General features: G+C 44.4%; 1 protein-coding gene across 1 annotated transcript in view; it reads left to right on the forward strand.

The window, feature by feature from the left end:
• PDE11A (phosphodiesterase 11A) overlaps positions 1–23,434 on the forward strand; it is a 721,237-nt gene that overhangs the window by 377,842 nt on the left and 319,961 nt on the right. The window contains exon 6 of the mRNA XM_040357670.1: positions 2,822–2,954. Within this exon, the coding sequence (XP_040213604.1) occupies positions 2,822–2,954 (133 nt within the window). The remainder of the gene's footprint in view (positions 1–2,821; positions 2,955–23,434) is intronic.

The following is a 23,434-nucleotide window of genomic DNA, read 5'->3' on the forward strand; positions in this document are numbered from 1 at the left end:
AAGTTATTCCACCAAAAAGATGGCGCAGCCAATGTTAAGTATGGACGTCAGACCCGCGTCGAATTTTAAAATGTTTACGTCGTTTGCGTAAGTCGTCCGTGAATGGGGCTGGGCGTAATTTACGTTCACGTCGAAACCAATAAGTCTTTGCGGCGTAATTTGGAGCATGCGCACTGGGATATGTCCATGGACGGCGCATGCGCCGTTCGTAAAAAAAACGTCAATCACGTCGGGTCATGGTTCATTAGCATAAAACACGCCCACCTCTTCACAATTTGAATTAGGCGCTCTTAGGCCGGCACATTTACGCTACGCAGCCGTAACTTAGGACGCAAGTGCTTTGTGAATACAGCACTTGCCTCTCTAACTTACGGCGGCGTAGCGTATATGCGATACGCTACGCCTGCCTAACGTTAGGCCCATCTACGTGAATCCAGCTATTTATATTTATATAATATATTATTTTATCATATATAATATTTTATTACACAAATATTGTCTCATGATAACATTTAAGGCTGGAGACACGCTGACCATAGTGTCTGCCACTAGACATGCAATAAAGTGTAACTAAACCCAAAAACAAAATTGTAAGTGGCTCCATTAGTTTCCCTTTTTCAGGCTTTTTGTTCCTCATAATGACCCTAGAACAACAAACTTTCAGTCCTAGGATAACAGCGCTCACTCACAATGAAAAAAAGATAGGACTAGTAAACCTATCGTCCATAACATAAGGAATAATGTGATTGATAACAGTCAGCACAGGTAGAGAGAACAGGACGTTACCAGCACACACACGATTTCTGGCACTATTAACAGGTATTTTTAAACTTATCAAGCAAATATACTGTTACAAAACACTGGAATATTTAACAAACCAAGAAGAACCAAATGAGTTTATTGTTATAGTTTACATAGACCCCTCATGATCATAGGTTTACAGGGTATCCAGTAGCTTTGAAATTTGCAGCAAATTAATGCAGAAATGTCACACAAAATGAATTGTAACCATAATCCACTACCTGTCCTTGGAACTTAGTCAGCTGACCATTACGAGCGTGTTTGGATTAGCAAGCCTCCTCACAATAAAAGGGTGAGGTCACAGCAGCCATATTGACAATGTGATTTATTTGTGATAGGGAAAGCATGACAGCAGGCACTGGCCCATACAGCTTTGGCCAGGGAATTCCAAACCCTGCAGCCGCACATAACAAAGGTGCAAGGGTGGTAAATGATGTAATTGACTAACTATGGCCATCTGATGCTAGATCATTTCTATCAAACACATACCTGTATACTACTTCCACCAGCAAAAATTTTAAAGAGAGGATTTGATGAATCCCCAACAAACCAAACCCAATGAGATTCTCCCATCCCTACACAGGTTTTACCAATATCCTACAGTGGTTGGATATTGTCCTCTGAGATGCAGAGAGCAGGACTGACATGGCAACATCAGTTCCCCTCTCTGCTTGAATACACTATGAGGCCTCGTACACACGACCGAGAAACTCGAAGGGGGAAACACATCGTTTTGTTCGTCGAGTTCCCTGTGAAGCCGTTGAGAAACTCGACAAGCCAATTTTCTCCATTCCCGTCAAGGAAATAGAGAACATGCTCTCTTTTTGGCTCGTCGAGTTTCTCGACAGTTTCCTCGACGAAAATGTACACACGACCGGTTTCCTCGGCAAAAAAATATCTCCCAGCAAGTTTCTTGCTGGTTTTTGCCGAGAAACTCGGTCGTGTGTACGAGGCCTGAGTGAAAGACTCTGTGGTGATGCCCCCAAGTGGGGGGCATTCATTCATATAAGTTCATAGTCCTCCAAGTTAAAAAAACAAAACAAATTGTGATTTGTGGTTGTCTTTTTGTGTTCAGATCAGATCCAGTGCTGGCAAGTCTGGGCAACTCCCATTTGTATTTGCTTCCAAAGCAACTCCCAATGTTACAGTAACAGGCATGTTTGCTGGTAGCCAAATTCGTCACCCTCGTCGTTCCCATACTAGAGATTCTGCATTACTGCCTTGCCAGGCTGATTTCTTCAAGGGTTGGGGGGGCCTTAGTGTTTTTTTAACAGAAAATAAGCCAAAGAAAAAAAAAGGCATTTTACCAGCAATTGCTATTTGTGGTGCTGAACCTATGCGGAAAATATGTTTATACAGTTTCAGCACCATGGACAGAAATTGAGACAGATCAGTGAAAGGGCTCCCATTAGTTAACAAGATTCACTCAAAGACTAGACCAGAAATATGAAAATAAACGTTGCTGTACTTTAGATATTTGATTGCCATTCACAACTTGACTATGCAAGATCCATCAACTGCCTGCATAATAAATGTAGTGCAATTTTAGAGGAATCCCAAAATATCTTTGGAGAAACATTTGGGTTAATACTCACTATGTAAATTACACTCTTTTGTCCCTGCATGAATAACCCATGCTGTGAATAGGGGCTGTCCGCAGTACTGAGACACTTCCTAATTGGGAAGCCAAAGTATACAGTATATGGATAGAAACAATGAGTCAGAGCTGAAAATGAGATAAGAATCCTAGGAGAGATGTTTTGAAGGATTCTTAACTCAATTTAGGGAATATAAGGGCTTTAATGGAATATATTTGTTACATAGGTGGAATAAGGCAATGCTCCTCTTGGTTTCATGTATTTATTTAATTTGTTAGTGAGGCATTTATCAGAGCAGGTAAGTGGACAGGAAACACTTGCCCATCTATCTTTATTATAATGTAAGTGAAATACCTTAATATGGCAGTTTGCTGACCTTATAACAGCCTTATTTTCCCTCTTTTTCATTAATGTTTCCGTAGTTTTAAAGACAGCCTGGAGAAATCTTCATATTCTGACTGGTTAATAAATAACAGCATTGCAGAACTAGTTGCATCAACGGGTCTTCCAGTAAATATAAGTGACGCTTATCAGGATCCTCGCTTTGATGCAGAGGTGAGTGTACTGATTGGACACACAGCTCATAAAAAAGCTGCTTAAATGAATCCTGAAATAAGAGCAATATGTTAGCTGCCTTTAATGACCTTTCTTTCTAGAAATGTGAGTTGATTGACTGTCATGGTGATCCAATTACTTCAATATTTTATACCTCTGAATTCACTGACACGTACTGTATCAGACTTAAGTAGCCAAATGCTTGTTCATCCAGTGACTTACATTTTCAATACCAGCAGCTAGCATTTTTAGATGATTAGCAGTGGTAGCCAACAACCACTATATTACCAAAAATATTGGGACGCCTGCCTTTCCACACACATGAACTTTAATGGCATCCCAGTCTTAGTCCATAGGGTTCAATATTGAGTTGGTCGACCCTTTGCAGCTATAACCGCTTCAAATCCTCTGGGAAGGCTGTCCACAAGGTTTAGGAGTGTGTCTATGGGAATGTTTGACCATTCTTCCAGAAGCGCATTTGTGAGGTCAGGCACTGATGTTGGAGAGAAGTGCGCTCTAATTCATCCCATAGGTGTTCTATCGGGTTGAGGTCAGAACTCTGTTTAGGCCAGTCAATTTTCTCCACCCCAATCTCGCTTATCCAATCCATGTCTTTATGGACCACTGGTCCAAATCATTTGGTGGAGGGGGAATTATGGTCTGGGATTGTTTTTCAGGGGTTAGGCTTGGCCCCTTACTTCCAGTGAAGGGAACTCTTACGGTGTCATCATACCAAGAGATTTTGGGCAATTTCATGCTTCCAACTTTGTGGGAACAGTTGGGGGGTGGCCAACCTGTTCCAACGTGACTACGCACCAGTGCACAAAGCAAGGTCCATAAAGACATGGATGAGTGAGTTTGGGGATGGAGGAACTTTACTGGCCTGCACAGAGTCCTGGCCTCAACCTGATAAAATACCTTTGGGATGAATTAGAGGCCGACAACAAGTCAGGCCCTCTCTCCAACATCAGTGCCTGACCTCACAAATGTGCTTCTGGAAGAATGGTCAAACATTCCCATAGACACACTCCTAAACATTATGGACAGCCTTCTCAGAACAGCTGAAGCTATTATAACTGCAACTGGTTGGACAAGTCAATATTAACCCTATGATTAATTAACATTCATTAACACTCATGTGCCTGTAAAGGCAGACATCCCAATACTTTTGGTAATATTGTGTTTTTCTATCAGATCAGGTTTCCTTTAATATATTTTTAATGCTAGTATGCCTATGTTTATATTGTCTTCCAACAATTTCTTTACTAAGATGTACACTGTGAGTCAATGAGGGCTCTATTTGTCTGTACATTGTTGACTGTCTAACAGGTTTTCAAGCACTGTGAACTGGAGGCAAACAGTATGTATCCCTCAGACTTGGGAAGCTTTATGTGCTTGGCAAATATTTGTGAATCACAAGAGTGATTAATATTTATATTTCTAGGGGAAAACAGTTAAAGAAAACATATTTTAAAAGCCAAGGGGTTAAACCTTTCATATATTTGAGTTTGTGTAGGTGGGTAAATTCAGCATGCTTTCTTGTGCAGTTTCCTTTGAGATCACTTTAAAGTGCTTCTGGGTAGGGATGCACCGATACCGATAAGTACGAGTACCGATACTTTTTTATAGTACTCGCCGATACCAATTACTGATACCAATTACCAATACCTACCGCAAATGTTTTGTTTACACTTCAGCTGTCAGCAGTGGTACAATGCATTGAAAAGTTATTTGCAAATTAAATAAAACATTTTTTTCTTTATCGTTACATCACGGGACACAGAGCGGCATTCATTACTATATGGGTTATATGGAGTACCTTCAGGTGATAGACACTGGCAATCTCAAACAGGAAATGCCCCTCCCTATATAACCCCCTCCCATAGGAGGAGTACCTCAGTTTTTACGCCAGTGTCTTAGGTGTTAGTCATGGTTTAGCTTGCCTCCGCATCCTTGGGATTAGGTGAGCTAACCGGTTCTGTCCAAAAAAGCCTCAGCGCTAAAGTGGTCAGTAACCGGACCCCAAACCCTTGGGGTATAGCCCATAATGCTTTTCTTTTTAGAGAGCTGGACCCTGGGCCCAGAACTTAGAAAACCTTTGGGTACCTAATGTTTTCTGTTGCCAGGGTGCTATATGGGCCCAGGACAGTGGATCCTTCATAGGAACCCAGGGCCTGAAGGTCTAGACATCCCCACCGAGATGGGGGAAGATTGGGCCTCTTGCTTGGCAAAGTCCTGCGGCATGGAGCAGGTAAGTGAGGGGAAAACTTGCGGAACCTGGTTCTTAGCAGGTTTTTTCTGGGGGGTCACAGGGGACATGCCTAAAGTTATGCACTGCATCTGGCAAACTAGTCACATATCATAAAGATAGGATGGCTCTATATGTATTATTCCCCATAAGATGTGACCTCCCTTGTAGTGTTGGAAAAGCATTGAGTGGGGCCTGTGTGATATAAAAGTATATGTGTGTGTCAGAGAGCTGTGCTTACCTGCAAGCCTCCAGGCGATGCTCCATTCAGTCTTCCTCCTCAGAGCCTGCAAAGCAGGCAAAACGCTGACCTCCTCGTGGTTCCAGGCTGCAGGCTGCAGTTTGCTGGAGCAGAGAGGTCCCTTCCTCCCAACCCCCCCCCCCCCCCTGTCGGGAGGGGCATTTCCTGTTTGAGATTGCTGGGGGGGAAGGGCGGGTCAGTGGCTTAAGGAAGGGGCGGCCCTTCCTTGTTTGTTCCATACAGCTCATTAAATACTTTGGAACTGGGGAGGAAAGACCAGAGCGGCAGCACGGGGCGCCGAGGACACACAGTGGCCAGAAAGAATATTGCAGTCTTCAGAAGACTGTTTTCAAGCCTAGGAATAGGCTGTTTCTTTTCCATCTCATAGTTTTTCTTGCAATACTACTCAGGGGGACAGAATGTTTTTTCTTTCCTAGATTTGAAAAAAAAAAAAGAAAAAGAAAGAAAGATTTTTTTTTTGAAAAAAAAAAAAAAAAAAGTGTCATCTAGGGGAGAGGAAGCATTTTTTATCCCCCAAACAGGTGTTTGGGCATTTAACTATTTATAGTCCCAGGTACCAATAAGCTAGCAGGTGTACCTCGGTATTGTACCATGGCATCCGGGTCAGAGGGTACAAGAGGTGGGGATTCCCCCAGAGAGTCTGAGGTCTCGGACAAAGCTATGCCGCTGCTTTCCCCACAGGGAGCCTTGGGGCCATCGGGATCTGGGGCTGGAGCTGACGCGGGTCAGTCCAACCCTAAGATGGTCACGGAGGAGGTATTACTCACCTCTTTAAAAGAGATGCAGAAAAGCATGGGAAAAATGATAGCCGCAGCTATGCGGGGCAGTAAGCGGAATAGATCTCCGTCGCCCGAGCGCGGACCCTCAGAAGAGGAGGTCCTTTCCTCAGGGGAATTGGACGACCTCTTGGACAAGGACCAAGTAGGTTCAGGGATCGAAGATCCGGATACAGAGGAGTCTGGGGCAGTCTCCCTGAGGGAGAGCTGGTGGATTCAAGGATTGTCGGACTTGGTCCATAAGGCATTCAACTTGCCAGTACCAGATCTCCAGGTATCGACGGTTTCAGCTTTGGGCTCACTGAGGGCGCCTCAAAGCAATGCTGTGTTTCCGATCCATCCTCTATTAGAGGGAGTTTTGTTTCAAGATTGGAACAAGCCGATCTTCTTACCACCTAAAAGATTCTCTGTCCTATATCCTATGGAAGATAAATTTTCCAAAAAATGGGCTACTCCTGCAGTGGACGCAGCCATCTCATGTGTTAACAAATCGTTAACATGCCCTGTAGAAAACATACAGGTGTTCAAGGATCCAGTTGATAAGCGCTTGGAAGCACTACTTAAGAACTCCTTCACTACTGCAGGGGCAGTAGTACAGCCAGCTGTGGCTGCGATTGGGGTCGCTCAAGCATTATCGGATCAATTTAAGCAGATGCTTAAACTTATTCCTGCCCAGCAGGCAGAAGAATTTTCGGATGTCCCTAAGGCCATATGTTTTACGGTAGACGCAATCAGGGATTCTATCCAGCAAGCGTCACGTTTATCGTTATCCCTTATCCATATGAGAAGACTCTTATGGTTAAAAAGCTGGGAGGCTGAGCCCCCATGCAAGAAGCTCCTGGTAGGGTTCCCCTTCCATGGAGGACGACTCTTCGGAGAAGACCTAGATAAATACATTCAGACCATTTCAAACGGCAAGAGTACTCTCTTGCCAACTAAGAAGAAGTATCAGGGGCCTGCGTTTAAACGACAGTATTCCCCTGGGCAGGGGCCCTCTAATGCCAAGCAGTATCGACGGCCTCCTGCAAAAGCAAACTTCGGCTTCAACAGCAAGTCACAAGGACAGGCTGCTAGAGGCAGAAAGCAGTGGTTTCGCAAACCAGCAAAACCAGCCCCCAAGCCAACCTTATGAAGGGGCGCCCCCACCCACGAAGGTGGGGGGAAGGCTGCGACTCTTTTCAGAGATTTGGGAAGCCAGCATTCCCGACGAGTGGGTACGGTCTTCCGTGGCCACAGGCTACAAATTAGATTTCCTAAGGTTTCCTCCTCCTCATTTCCAGGAGTCGAGGATTCCAAACGATCCGGAGAAGGGAGCCGCATTAAGATCGGCATTAGATCATCTACTTTCCCAGGAGGTAATAGTAGAGGTACCAGTCCTGGAACAGGGGCTGGGTTTCTACTCCAACCTATTCATCATCCCAAAGTCCAATGGAGATGTCAGGCCAATTTTGGACCTAAAGATGGTAAATGCATACCTAAAGGTCCGCTCATTTCGGATGGAATCCGTGAGGTCAGCAGCTGCCACACTCCAAAAGGACGACTTCATGGCGTCCATAGACATAAAGGATGCCTACCTTCATGTTCCAATTTATCAGCCACATCAAAGATACCTACGCTTTATGGTGGCTTCGCGTCATTTCCAATTCGTGGCGCTTCCCTTCGGGTTGGCTACGGCCCCCCGGGTGTTCACGAAGGTCCTAGCTCCAATCCTAGCCAAGCTAAGGATCCAAGGGGTCACGATCCTAGCATACCTGGACGACCTCCTAGTCATAGACCACTCGTCTCCCGGCTTGGAGCGAGCAGTGGCCCTCACGGTCCAATACCTCGAGAGGTTCGGCTGGGTCCTAAATCGAGAAAAGTCAGCTTTCCTGCCCACAAGGCAGTTGGAATATCTCGGCATGAGATTAGACACAGAACAACAAAGAGTGTTCCTACCTCTGAGGAAGGTCAAAGCCATCAAGGAATTAATCCTACTGGTTCTAAGCAAGAAAGAACCAACTATTCGCCTATGTATGAGGTTACTAGGCAAGATGGTGGCCACATTCGAGGCGGTACCATACGCCCAGAGCCACACTCGCATCCTACAGGCAGCCATCCTGTCAGCATGGAGCAGAAGGCCACAGGCCTTGGATATCCCGTTGCCGCTCTCATCAAGAGTCCGACAAAGTCTGTGTTGGTGGTTAGACCCCCAGAATCTACTGAAGGGGAAGTCTTTCAGCCCAGTGGCTTGGAAGTTAGTGACCACAGACGCCAGCCTGACGGGCTGGGGAGCAATTTTGGATGGTTGCACTCGCCAAGGTACTTGGGCAAAGCCAGAGAAGCAGTTGCCCATCAACATCTTGGAGCTCAGAGCTGCTCGACTAGCCCTCAGGGCTTGGACGTCAAAATTGCAGGGGTTCCCGGTGAGAATTCAATCAGACAATGCCACGGCCGTGGCATACATAAATCACCAAGGGGGAACCAGGAGTCAAGCCGCTCAGAGAGAGGTGAGCTTGATTCTCCTATGGGCAGAGGCTCATGTGCCCTGCATATCGGCAATATTCATTCCAGGAGTGGACAACTTTCAGGCGGACTTCTTAAGCCGCCAGACTCTATGGCCGGGGGAATGGTCTCTGCATCCACAAGTCTTTCAAGCACTCTGCCAAAAATGGGGAGTGCCGGACGTGGATATCATGGCATCGAGACTCAACAAAAAGCTAGACAGGTTCATGTCCCGCTCAAGGGATCCGATGGCCTGCGGAACCGATGCGCTGGTTTGCCCTTGGCATCAGTTCAAACTTCTTTATGCGTTTCCCCCGCTCCAGTTACTACCCCGCCTGCTGCGCAGGATCCGGGTGGAGCACATACCAGTTATCCTGGTAGCTCCAGCATGGCCCAGAAGGGCATGGTACTCACTAATCCTAAGGATGGTAGTGGGAGACCCTTGGACTCTGCCTCTAAGGCCAGACCTGCTATCGCAAGGTCCGATCCTCCACCCTGCCTTACGGCATCTAAATTTGACGGCCTGGAAGCTGAATCCTTGATTCTCAGGGGTAGAGGTCTGTCTCAGAAAGTAATCTCTACCCTAATCAGAGCCAGGAAACCGGTCTCTAGGGTGATTTATCACAGGGTCTGGAAGGCCTATGTAGGCTGGTGTGAGTCCAAGCTATGGCTTCCTCGCAAGTTCACCATTGATAGAGTTTTAAGTTTTCTCCAGCTAGGAGTGGATAAAGGATTGGCATTAAGCACAATCAAAGGACAGATTTCTGCCCTGTCAGTGTGGTTTCAGCGGCCGCTGGCCACCCACTCGCTGGTTAAGACCTTCCTTCAAGGGGTCTTACGTATTAAACCTCCAGTTAAATCCCCGCTTTGTCCGTGGGATTTAAATCTTGTTCTGTCAAGTTTACAGAAACAACCGTTTGAGCCGTTGGCTGAAATTCCTTTGGTTTTACTGACAAGGAAGTTAGTATTTTTGGTTGCCATAGTTTCCGCAAGAAGAGTTTCGGAACTGGCGGCCTTATCCTGTAAGGAACCATATCTTATTTTTCATAAGGACAGGGTCGTTCTCCGCCCTCATCCTTCCTTCCTACCGAAGGTTATATCCAGTTTTCATTTGAACCAGGATTTGGTATTACCATCCTTCTTCCCTAAACCTACTTCCAGAAAGGAAGGGTTGCTGCATACCTTGGATATTGTCAGGGCCATGAAGGCCTATCTTAAAGCTACAAAGAAGATCCGGAAAACAGATGTGCTGTTCATTCTACCGGATGGGCCCAAGAAGGGGCAGGCAGCTGCAAAATCCACCATTTCTAGGTGGATTAAGCAATTAATCACTCATGCCTACGGCTTGAAAGGGTTGCCTCCTCCAGTATCATTAAAGGCTCATTCTACTAGGGCCATGGGCGCCTCCTGGGCAGCACACCACCAGATCTCTATGGCTCAAGTTTGCAAGGCGGCAACCTGGTCTTCTGTCCACACATTTACAAAATTCTACAAGTTGGACGTAAGAAGGAATACTGATACTGCCTTCGGGCAGGCAGTGCTGCAGGCTGCAGTTTGAGACCCTCGGATTCCGGGGGCTCCTCTTTTTTTGAGTTAAATTTAAAATTTAAGATTATTTTTCTCAACTAAGTTGGATTTATTATGATTTGAGTATACCTCTAAATTAAATCCTTTTGTCTTGGAGATGTTCTCCCTCCCCTCATTGTAAGCATTGCTTTGGGACATCCCATATAGTAATGAATGCCGCTCTGTGTCCCGTGATGTAACGATAAAGAAAAAGAGATTTTTAATACAGCTTACCTGTAAAATCTTTTTCTTGGAGTACATCACGGGACACAGAGCTCCCACCCCTCTTTTTGAGGACCATTTTGGGAGGCATACTGCTTGCTACAAAACTGAGGTACTCCTCCTATGGGAGGGGGTTATATAGGGAGGGGCATTTCCTGTTTGAGATTGCCAGTGTCTATCACCTGAAGGTACTCCATATAACCCATATAGTAATGAATGCCGCTCTGTGTCCCGTGATGTACTCCAAGAAAAAGATTTTACAGGTAAGCTGTATTAAAAATCTCTTTTTTTTTAATTTTGCACTTTTTGTAAATATATGTTAAAGGTAAAAAAAATATTAATATAACATATAAGTGAATGGAAAAAATCAGCAGGTTGATTCAGGTAAATTAAGGGTCAATATGGGGTTAAACAGAGGTATATTTAATAATAAATATATATATATACAGCTCTAATTGCTGGGACTTCGTTTACACTTCAGCTGCCAACAGGGGAACCCCACTGACAGCTGAATGAGTCATCGGTTGTTAAGGAGCAGGGCAGCTGTATCCTTATCAACTGATAATTGCCGGCTTTTTTTTTACATTTCATCTGTCAGTGAGGGAATCCCGCTGACAGCTGAAAAAAACTGAGCCTGAAAGTATTGGTTTCAGGTATCGGAGCATTTGAACATGAACTGATGCTTAGTATCAGCACCGATACCTGTATTGGTATTGGTCCTACCCTACTTCTGGGTTCTACTGGGGTTCCTTTACAGTTGCAGTTGACCTCCTCAGACCTGCTGTTTCAAGACACTTTTCTGATCACATTCCCATTGACTTCTATGGAGAGTAAAGATGGATTGATGTGAACAAAAGCTCCACTTCCACTAACAGCTGTTTAAGCCCTCATGCACACTGGTTTATTGTTAATACTGTTTCTCCTAACAGGAGAAAATCAGCATTAAAAATGCACACAAGCCACATTTTTCCAGACTTGTATAGGCACGTTTAACTGTGTTTGGCAATTGGGTGTTTATTAAATTTAATTGGCCACATTTTTCATTTATTCTGGTCATTGAAATTAATAAGTGCTCAAACGCCAAACGGGGCTGGCGCTTAGGTGCATTTAGGTGCATTCTCGATTCGTCTTCATTTAGGAGAAGGAGCTTTCACTGCCTCCTAAACGCTGCTGCTCTTAAACTTAAACCTTGATATTCATTCTTTTAATCACCAAATTACAGCTAGAAAAGTCAATAAGAAATAGAAATCTGTACAAAAAACAAATGTAACAGAATGGCACACGTCCTTGGGAACATCAAATATTTTAATTTGTCACAGTTAAAAGGTCTTATTCCCGGGCCCAATGCTTATGCATTTCAGCCCTATGTGGGTCTTATACTGCCTACACACGATAGGTTAGTCTGATGAAAACGGTCTCTTGGAACGTTTTTATCAGACCAAACCGATCGTGCGTGGGCCCCATCGGTTATGTATCCATAGGTTAAAAAAATAGGAACTTGTTTTAAAATTATCTGATGGATAAAAAACCTAGAAAAAAACGATCGTCTGTGGGTACGTCCATCGGTTAAAAATCCACGCATGCATTCAGCACGTCGTTGTGTTTTTTACGTCACCGCGTTCTGACACAATCGGTGGTGTGTAGGCACGACTGATCATCAGTCAGCTTCATCGGATAACTGATGGAAAAATCCATCAGACCGTTTTCATCAGACTAACCTATCGTGTGTACAGGGCATAAGTCATATCGCTATGACTAAGGCCCACATAGGGCTGAAACACATAAGCATTGAGATGAGTACCGTATTTTCCGGCGTATAAGACGACCCCCTAATTTTCCAGGAAATTTTTTGATTTTGGGATATACTCACTGTATAAGACTACCCCCTTCTTACTGTCTTTCTGGAAGCTGAGGGGGAGCCAGAACCGCTGACAGAAACAGGCTTTTTCAAATCTCACTGTGCCATTACATTACATGCCCAGACTGTGCCATTACATTACTCACTGTGCCATTACATTACATGCCCAGACTGTGCCATTACATTACTCACTGTGCCATTACATTACATGCCCAGACTGTGCCATTACATTACTCACTGTGCCATTACATTACATGCCCAGACTGTGCCATTACATTACTCACTGTGCCATTACATTACATGCCCAGACTGTGCCATTACATTACTCACTGTGCCATTACATTACATGCCCAGACTGTGCCATTACATTACTCACTGTGCCATTACATTACATGCCCAGACTGTGCCATTACATTACTCACTGTGCCATTACATTACATGCCCAGACTGTGCCATTACATTACTCACTGTGCCATTACATTACATGCCCAGACTGTGCCATTACATGCCCCCACATTGCCATTGTGCCATTACATGCCCCCACATTGCCATCACTTGCCCCCACTGTGCCTGAACTTGTTGCCCCCCCCAGTGCATTAACACTCACTTTTTTCCCCAGCGCTGACAGTCCCCCATGCTGCGATCGCGATCGTGAATGATTTCAAAGCCGCGCCTTCACTGCAGAGTGTTCTGTGATAGGATGAACAAAAATCTTCCCAGCAGCGCCTCTGTTATGTTTCCCGCCTATCACGGACGTCTTCTCATCTCGTCCGAGGATGAGAAGGCATCTGTGATAGGAGGAACAAAGAACAGAGGCGTTGCTGGGAAGATTTTTGTTCATCCTATCACAGAACACTCTGCAGTGAAGGCGCGGCTTTGAAATCATTCACGATCGCGATCGCAGCATGGGACACTGTCAGCGCTGGGGAAAAAAGTGAGTACTGAGACTGTACCCGGCGTATAAGACGACCCCCGACTTTGGATGCATTTTTTTGCATCCAGAAAGTCGTCTTATACGCCGGAAAATACGGTACTGTAAACTTTTAATCATGGCAAATAAAGAGATTTGTGATCCCAAAGAAGTATGCTGCTCTGTGACATTTGTATATTGGTGGACAGCAATCAGGAGCTGTTTGTGAGTGCCGTCCATTTGCATTTTAATTTGAGGATACCTGGGGATGAGCAGTGGTGAGTGTATTACTTTATATTCTACAAAAATATCAGATTTGGTTCTAATTTATATGCATGTGATGTATACACAGTTTACTAGTGTCATCCGTGTGTTGTACCAGGTACATTGCCAAATATCAGGAATGAATGAATATTTCAAGAATACCATTATAGCCAAAGTTTTGGACATAATGCATCATGTTTTCTAAAAAATATACACAATACTTTATGTGGACTTTGAACAATAAGAAAGCACTTATTGTATCATACATGTACATACTTAAAATGTACAATCATTTTGTTCAGTTGCTGATCATATGAATATTTAATGTGGACAGTATGGGAAAAGAAGCGCTACAGATGGGACTCGCTTATTTGGACAAGCAGCATAATTAATCATACAATGAGCTGCAGGGGATGTCCTAAGCCTGCTTGTTTAGAAAAACAGTCAGGCCTCATCTGCCAAAGTTTTTTTAAACGATTAAGACAGGCTGAATATACAAACTTCACTTGTAAACTTTGTCTAATGACAGTATAATAGTATTAAAATAATATAATTAATAGTCATAAGCAATAACTATTTGAGATTTTTGGGAGAAACTTATTTTTTTGGTTGGTATAGTAAAACCTTGGTTTGAGAATAACTTGGTTTGAGAGCGTTTTGCAAGACCAGAAAAATTTGTAAATACAGATGAAACTCGAAAAATTTGAATATCATGCAAAAGTTAATTTATTTCACTAATGCAACTTAAAAGGTGAAACTAATATATGAGATAGACTCATTACATGCAAAGCAAGATAGTTCAAGCCGTGATTTGTCATAATTGTGATGAGTATGGCTTACAGCTCATGAAAACCCCAAATCCACAATCTCAGAAAATTAGAATACTGTGAAAAGGTGCAATATTCTAGGCTCAAAGTGTTCCATTCTAATCAGCTAATTTAGCCATGTAACAGAATGACCCATGACACCCAGAGACTTTTGGAGGATGAGGGGTACTCCTGTGCCAGCGTCACTAATAACTCTTGGGTGTAGGGTCATCCTGTGCCCCTTTTGGGCATAGGGTGACTGAGAAATATTAATTATAAATTACATGAGATGGGACATTACTGATAATTCATGTTTTGCAGGATCTTGGAATACTACAGTTTGATTTCATGCTGACCCACAACCACAATAGTGACTCATTCCTCTGCGTAACATGGTCTGTTGAAATGCTAATTGAGTCTGTACTGGGGTGAGGTGGATTTGAGCTTGGTAGACAGCCTGGCTCTTGGATCTCTCATTACTCATGCTAATACTGTTTTATGTGTGGAATGTACTTGTCAACTTTAGTAATTATGTCAGATCGGTGCCAAAACGTCTGACATAGAAATGTGTATTCTACAGGTGAATCACTTATTGTCGGAGACGTAACGTCTGGGGATAATTAACTCCGCTATGTAATTATCTAAAAGAATGTGATTGAAGCCCAGTGAGTGATGTTGGGGGTGGAGAGTTTGATTGTTCCTGTGCTTACTGAAACATGCCTTGTAACTGTATATAAACCTGAGAGCTAACCATGAAAGCGTCCATACTTTTGACTCAGAGAACGGAGCTTGTCTTGTTATTCTGGGAAATGAAATGGATAGTGTCTGCTAGATTGTGGAGTGTCAGATGAGCTGACGTGGGCTATGGAATGGGAGTATCGTAAACGGTGGTGACCGTTACAAGCCACAACACCTGCAAAGGGTTCCTCAGCCTTTAAATGGTCTCTCAGTCTGGTTCAATATGAATCACAATCATGGAAAAGACTGCTGACATGACAGTTGTGCAGAAAACAATCATTGACACCCTCCATAAGGAGGAAAAGCCTCAAAAGGTAATTGCAAAAGAAGTTGGATGTTCCCAAAGTGCTGTATCGAAGCACATTACTAGAAAGTTATGTGGAAGGGAAAAGTGTGGAAGAAAAAGGTACACAAGCAGCAGAGATTACCGAAGCCTGGAGAGGATTTTCAGGAAAAGTCCATTCAAAAGTGTTGGGGACTTTCACAAGGAGTGGACCGAGGCTGGAGTCAGTGCATCAAGAGCCACCACACACAGACGGATCCTGTGCTTCAAATGTCGTATTCCTCTTGTCAAGCCACTCCTGAACAACAAACAACGTCAGAAGCGTCTTACCTGGGCTAAAGGAAAACAGACCTGGTCTGTTGCTCAGTGTTTCAAAGTCCTCTTTTCTGATGAGTGCAAATTTTACATCTCATTTGGAAACCAAGAGTATGGAGGAAAAATGGAGAGGCACACACTGCAAGATGCTTGAAGCCCAGTGTGAAGTTTCCACAGTCTGTGTTGATTTGGGGAGCCATGTCATCATCTGCTGGTGTTGGTCCACTGTGCTTCATTAAGTCCGGGGTCAACGCAGCCATCTACCAGGAGATTTTGGAGCACTTCATGCTTCCTTCCGCAGACAAGCTCTATGGGGATGCTGACTTAATTTTCCAGCAGAACTTGGCACCTGCCCACACTGCCAAAATCACCAAAACCCGGTTCAATGACCGTGGGATTACTGTGGTTGATTGGCCAGCAAACTCACCTGACATGAACCCCATAGATAATCTATGGGGGATTGCCAAGAGAAAGATGAGAGACATGAGACCGAACAATGCAGAAGAGCTGAAGGCCGCTATTGAAGCATCCTGGTCTTCCATTACACCTCAGCAGTGCAACAGGGCATTGAGAGCTTCCATGCCATGCCGTATTGAGGCAGTAATTGCTGCAAAGGGGCCAAAACCAAGTACTGAGTACATATGCATGCTTCTACTTTTCAGAGGTCCGATATTGTTCAATCCTTGTTTTATTGATTGCATGTAATATTCAAATTTTCGAAGATTGTGAATTTGGGATTTTCGTGAGCAGTAAGCCATAATCATCACAATTATGACAAATGACAACGGCTTGAATTATCTTGATTGCAAGTAATGAGTCTCATATATTAGTTTCACCTTTTAAGTTGCATTAGTGAAATATATGAACTTTTGCACGATATTCAAATTTTTCAAGTTTCACCTGTACATTTTAAATTGATAAACTAGTGATTTCTTGATATACAAGTAGAGAGAGAGGTGCTTCTAAGTGTAGCAATATGGTTACATTTAATGAAGGTACACTTAGCAACTCACATGGTTGATGATTAAAACAGGCACATCTAAGTATGCAGGCATCCTTATTAAAGCTGTCCACATAGACCATCTTCCGCACTGCCACCGATGTCATCTCTTCCACACTGCGCTCCACAAGTGCATCAAGCCTCGCTTTTATATTGTTCTACTGCAAACGAGGTCATGATTGCAGACTGACAGCGGTGAGAGCCGGCGGTGCAGCGGATGGTCTATGTGGACAGCTTTACCCCGGATGCCTGCATACTTAGATGTGTCTCTTTTAATCATCAATATGAAGACATATGAATAAATGGTTGTGGAACTAATCATTTGAGTTTACACAATTTCTTATGATATACAAGTGCTTTGGATTACAAGCATGTTTCCGGAATAAATTATGCTCGCAATCCAAGGTCTTACTTTATTTCCATATTATATTGTCATTTGTTTGCTGAATTACAATTAGGGGCTGATTTCAGGAATGAGTATCATTATCCAATCTTCATTATGCTTCACAGTATTACTCAATATCATCACCTGCATTTTACGTTTCACATTTTAAAATACAGGCAGCGGTATTGAGGCTCAAAGCTTAAAGTGGAACTTTAGATAAACAGGCAGAGTTTTTAATGCAGAAGAGACATGCTTTGTCTTTTCTGCATTAAAATGACCTACCTGCCTGTCTGCCTATAGGGATGAGCTTTATGTTCGAGTCGAACAGCGAACAATTTGAGGTGTTCGCGGCAAATTCGAAAAGTCGCGGAACACCCTTTAAAAGTCTATAGGAGAAATCAAAAGTGGCGGTAATACAAATCAAAGTCATTGAAAAAAACGGCAGGGGTTCCCAGTCCATTACCAGGCCCTTTGGGTCTGGTATGAATATTAAGGGAAACCCCGAACCAAAAAAAAAAAAATGTGGGGGTCCCCCCAAATTCCATATAAGGACCTTCAGGTCTGGTATGGATATTAAGGGGAACCCCGCGCCATTTTTTTAAAAAAATCCATACCAGACCTTTATCCAAGTACGCAACCTGGCAGGCCGCAGGAAAAGAGGGGGGACGAGAAAACGCCCCCCTCCTCCTGAACTGTACTAGGCCACATGTCCTCAACATAGGGAGGATGTCCCCATGTTGATGGGGACAAGAGCCTCATCCCCACAACCCTTGCCCGGCAGTTGTCGGGGGTCTGCGGGCGGGGGGGCTTATCGGAATCTGAAAGCCCCCTTTAACAAAGGGGACCCCCAGATTCCGTCCCCCCTATGTGAATTGGTAACGGGGTACAGTTGGGAGAAGTCCTTTATTAAAAATTAAAAAAAACATTCCAGCGATGTAATCCAGTCTGCCCAGCGTTGTAATCCATTCTCTGTGTCCCGCGGTGATCCAATGTCCAGCGATGCTCCAGTCTCCACTCCACACGAAACCCCCATGACGCGTAAGAGGGGGCGGGGTCACCCGCCCACGTCATTGGGTAACCCCGGCTTTCTCCGGCAAAATGAAGAGGAAAGAGGGACAAAGGGAGTTTGTTCCAAATGAGGGACAGTCCCTCGAAATCAGGGACAGTTGGCAGCTATGCATTATAGATGTGTGGAGCAATTTTTTTTTTCATACAGCGATATGGCCAGAGTACAGCTACTTTGTATACAGTAGCTGCTTTTTAAATGAACCCATTACAGAGAAACTCAATCTAGATGAACGGTATGTAAATTGATATTAAAACAGCTCACTACATTTCATACTGTTTTCTGTCATCATCTCACTATGTTAGCATTTTACAGCCTCCCTCTCCTGTAAGTGTAATTGTGTTACAGTCAATCATTATGATGGCATATTTTGTGAATGCCAAAATATGAGTCTTGTGATTTTTAGGTGCGGAAAGCTGTGTAAATAAAAAAAAAAAGATACTAATGAGTAAAACACTTCTCTCACGAAAATATAAAGTGAGAGATGTGAGCTCTAAGTAACATCTTTTAGCAAACAATGGCAATGGGAATAGAAACCAGCTTCCAGTTTTTTTTGTCAAAGCCTACACACACACCGGACGTGTGTATGCTTCCTCGCCGTTTTCCCGTCAGAAAAACAGCCGGGAATCGCGTTGGGAAAAATAAAGAACCTGCTCTCTATTTTCCCGTCGGGATTCCCAGCGTTTTTTTTCCCCACCAGATCTACTACTTACCTATGGGAAAGACTACGAAACAGTGCTCCATGGCAGTTTTCCTGCCGGGTTCTCGGTTTTCTCTGCAGACTTTTTACCACTGAGAAAACCGAGCGTGTGTACAGGGCATAATTCAACAACCTGACATTAGAAGCTGATTGCTTACCATGTACAGCTCCACCACACTTTTCACTCTCCAGTTTTAGCAAATCTTACCTCTCAAGAACAGCAGCATTATTGGAAAATTGGGAGGACAATGGAAGGGTATATATAAGAAGGCCAGTATGGTGGCCTGAGTTTATGGGAGGAGCCCGGAGGGTATTTAAGCAGCCCACTCACACATGCTCTTTGTCGGTTCAGTGTGCAGTACTACACGTCACTGGGCCGACTCTTCCCAGCTCACCTCATGTCCGTGAGTCTGCGCATTCAATCGCATTCGACATCGCAAGCGCTTTGCGGCTTCTCCCTTCATGGTCTTCGCCGGCGGTTCCCGCTTACTGTCGCAGGTAGGATTCAAACCTTTTCGTATCTTGTGCAATCTTACAATTCCTATCCTGCATCCCTTTTGGGAAAAAATCTGCCTGAGTTACTTTTGCTTATGTTCCAACATCATTCGGCTCAGGCATAATACATTTGCAACTTCCTTCTGCCAAACATACGATTCATTTGTAAATCCATTTGGAGATTGACATGTGTTTGTATGGGTTCTTTGGCAGATTGAGGTGGTAATTGGACTCGCATGGTGCCTTCTCTGCACTTGATTAGCCTGGGGGGATGGGTGGTTGGTAGGTGTTCGGTTTCAAAGCAAGGGGTAGCATACACTCTACAACCAATTTGTATCAGATTCCTTCAATACTCCTTACTATCAATTCGTATCGGATTCATTTCATGCATTTTACAACCATTTTGTATCAGATACATTGCATACTTTCTACCGTTGTCATTCATTGTTTCCCCCATGTCGTGTGTTTTAGTTCCCGCAGCGGAACTTACGAATTGCTTGTACACAGCTCTTCTCTCTCATTTATTTACCAAAGTTATTGCCTGTGTGTCATGCATGGCGCCACACCACACTCTTGGGATGCGTTGCACATCCACTCCAGTCCAAAGCAAACCCAGTAGCACGTTCACTGTCCCAGGTAGGATTCGTTAGCTTGTTTGTCATGTCAAATTCGTGGCCACTCATGGTGTCACCTGTACCATATGTTTGGTTCCCGCAGTGGAGCTTACAAAGCATTGATACGCACTTCTCGTGTTCTATTTTCTACACCAAACCTCGTTGTTTTGCCCCATGCACGGCATCACGCTACCCCTTCCCGACATGTTTCACTCCAGCCACAGTCCACCGCAAACTCACTCGCATGGCCCACTGTCGCAAGTAAGATTTGTTATTACATTCTTTATGTTCTATCAATTTGCTACCATTCGTTGTCTCCCATATCGTTCATTAGTGGCCCCTATGGAACCTACGATTCAAACAGGCGTTGTCCTTCTACCTTATACTGCTTGCTTAAGGTACAAACAAACCAGGTGTTTCTATCCTTTCTCAGTAACCCAATTCTTATTGATTGAGACCTTGCAACCATGCAAATCATCTCAGCAGTCTGATACCCTTGCTGAGACCCTTGCAACACATGACCCTTACAAAATGCAAATAAAAAAAAAAAAAAAAACGCAAAAAGGAAAAAAATATATAAAACGCAAAAAAAAAAAAAAAAAAACTATTGCCACCACGTAATCTCAGCCCAGCAACCTGACACCTGTTGAGACCGTTGCAACGATGCAAAATTCGTCTCCACAGCCTGACACCCTTGTTAAGACCCTTGCAAACGCAATATCGTCTTAGCAGCCCCACACTCATCGAGACTCTTGCAACCACACTAAATCGTCTCAGCAGCCTGACACCCTTGCAAACGCAATACCGTCTCAGCAGCCCCACACTCATGGAGACTCTTGCAAGCACGCAAAATTTGTCTCCACAGCCTGACACCCTTGTTGAGACCCTTGCAAACGCAATACCGTGTCAGCAGCCCCACACTCATGGAGACTCTTGCAAGCACACAAAATTGTCTCAGCAGCCTGATACCCTTGTTAAGACCCTTGCAACACATGACCCTTACAAAACGCAAAAAAAAAAAAAAAATATGCAAAAAATAAAAAAATTAAAAAAAAAAAGCAGAAAAAAAAAAATTGTCACCACACAATCTCGGCCCAGCAACCTGACACCTGTTGAGACCATTGCAACCATGCAAAATCGTCTCAGCAGCCTCACACCATTGTTGAGATCCTTGCAAACGCAATACCGTCTCAGCAGCCCTACACTCATCAAGACTCTTGCAACCACACAATACCATCTCAGTAGCCTCACACCATTGTTGAGACCCATGCAAACGCAATACCATCTCAGCAGCCCTACACTCATCAAGTCCCTTGCAACCACGCAATACCGTCTCAGCAGCCTCACACCATTGTTGAGACCCTCGCAAACGCAATACCGTCTCAGCAGCCCCACACTCATCAAGACCCTTGCAACCACGCAATACCGTCTCAGCAGCCTTACACCATAGTTCAGACCCTTGCAAACGCAATACCGTCTCAGCAGCCCCACACTCATCAAGGCCCTTGCAACCACGGAATACCGTCTCAGCAGCCTCACACCATAGTTCAGACCCTTGCAAACACAATACCATCTCAGCAGCCCCACACTCATCAAGACTCTTGCAACCACGCAATACCGTCTCAGCAGCCTCACACCATTGTTGAGTCCCTTGCAAACACAATACCGTCTCAGCAGCGCCATACTCATTGAGACCCTTGCAACCACGCAATACTGTCTTGAGCAACCTCCCACTCGTCAAAGACCTTTGTGACCATACAGTCTCGCCCCAGCAACCTGGCATTCATTGAGACCCTTGCAGCCAGACAAATCATCTTTGGCCTCATGTACACTGCTGTTGGTAAAAAAAAAAAAAAATGGGTTCAGACGGATGTTCAGAGGCATTCGAAACGCATTCGAAACGCCAATGCCTGTAACAGCTTGTAAACACTGCCAGATGCGGTAACTCATGTTTACCAGCGTTTCATTCACAGTAGTTTTCATAAAAAAATTAAATAAAGGGGAATATTGTCTCAGAAACTTGACACTCATTTGAGACCCTTGCTAAATGTAATATCATCTCAGCTACCTCACACCCTTTTAGACCTTTGCAACCACACAATCTCATCTCAGCAACCTGACACCCGTTCAGACCTTTGCAGCCATACAAAGTCATCTTAGCAACCTGACACTCATTTGAGACCATTGCAAATGCAATATCGTCTCAGCAACCTGACACCCATTTAGACCCTTGCAGCCATACAAAGTTGTCTCAGCGGCCGACGCTCATTTGAGACCATTGCAAAACGCAACATCGTCTCAGCAACCCCTCACTTGTTGAGACATGTGCAACCACACCATGCCATCTCAAAACAAACCTCATAATCATCGACACCTTTGCAACCACGCAATATCGTCTCAGCAAACCAGACTGAGACACTTGCAACCACCAATACCATCAAACCTTCATACTCAAGGCCCCTGCCACCACACAATATCGTCCCAGCAACCTGACACTCACTGACACCCTTGCAAGCGCACAATATTGTCTGCAGTAGTATAAAACACTTGGCGGCACGCACCTACGTGCAAACCCGAATACAAACTAAACTTGCAAACACACCTCAGTGACAATCAGCCACACAAACACACAGTGGCACCCAGTTGGCCATTCATCTTCAGTGGCACGCGGGCCACTCATCTTTTCTCAGTTTTTTCCCTGCGGTTAGTTCAGGTTTTCATCCAGCACCAGTGAGTGCACGTTGGCCTGCGAGTGCACGTTGGCCTGCGAGTGCACGTATATCGTCTTGTTGAGCACCTGTGTATTGTCTTGATTTTCTCACACCAATGCAAGATCCAGTCCAAGTTCTCAAACTAGACCAAGCATCAGTAGCAGACTTAGCTATGTGGGACAACTTCCCCACCTGATAGAACATCATTTCAATCTTCATCCCGGCAGTGTCAGCCGAGCCACCAAAGGCTTTTGCAGCCATTTTTAGGCCGCCACTGGTTCTCCAAAACTTGGCCCCCAGAAATTCTCTTAAATTTTTGCTTCACCCAGTCTTCATCACGCCTCGTGCTGCACCCCATCGTGGCAGCTGCCCAGGTCTGGGACCACACTTGAACAGGACAGACACTGTTCTTCACCACAGACAATCAGGCCACAGCCGACATCATCAATTAAGATAGATCTAAGTCACTCCCCATCACTTCCTGCGCAGGCTCGCGCAGCTGTCACTCCGTCACCAGTTAATATCTTATGTAGACCTTTTCCAGGCAAATGCAAAAAGCAGCTGATGCGCTTTCCTATTCCAACCTTGGAATGGATGTTTTTTCCAGCAAGAGCCTGGAGCCGACCCAACAACTATCCCTGTCCCACCATGGACATTGCTGACGATGGACTGAAGTCGCATCTCGCCAATGCAATCCAACTTATTAACCACTCCTTGGCACGCAACACACTGAAGGCCTATCGCACTGCTTGGAACACTAATCGCAAATTTTTGGCCCCT

Source organism: Rana temporaria, chromosome 6 (assembly GCF_905171775.1).
Source record: "Rana temporaria chromosome 6, aRanTem1.1, whole genome shotgun sequence".
NCBI lineage: Eukaryota > Metazoa > Chordata > Amphibia > Anura > Ranidae > Rana > Rana temporaria.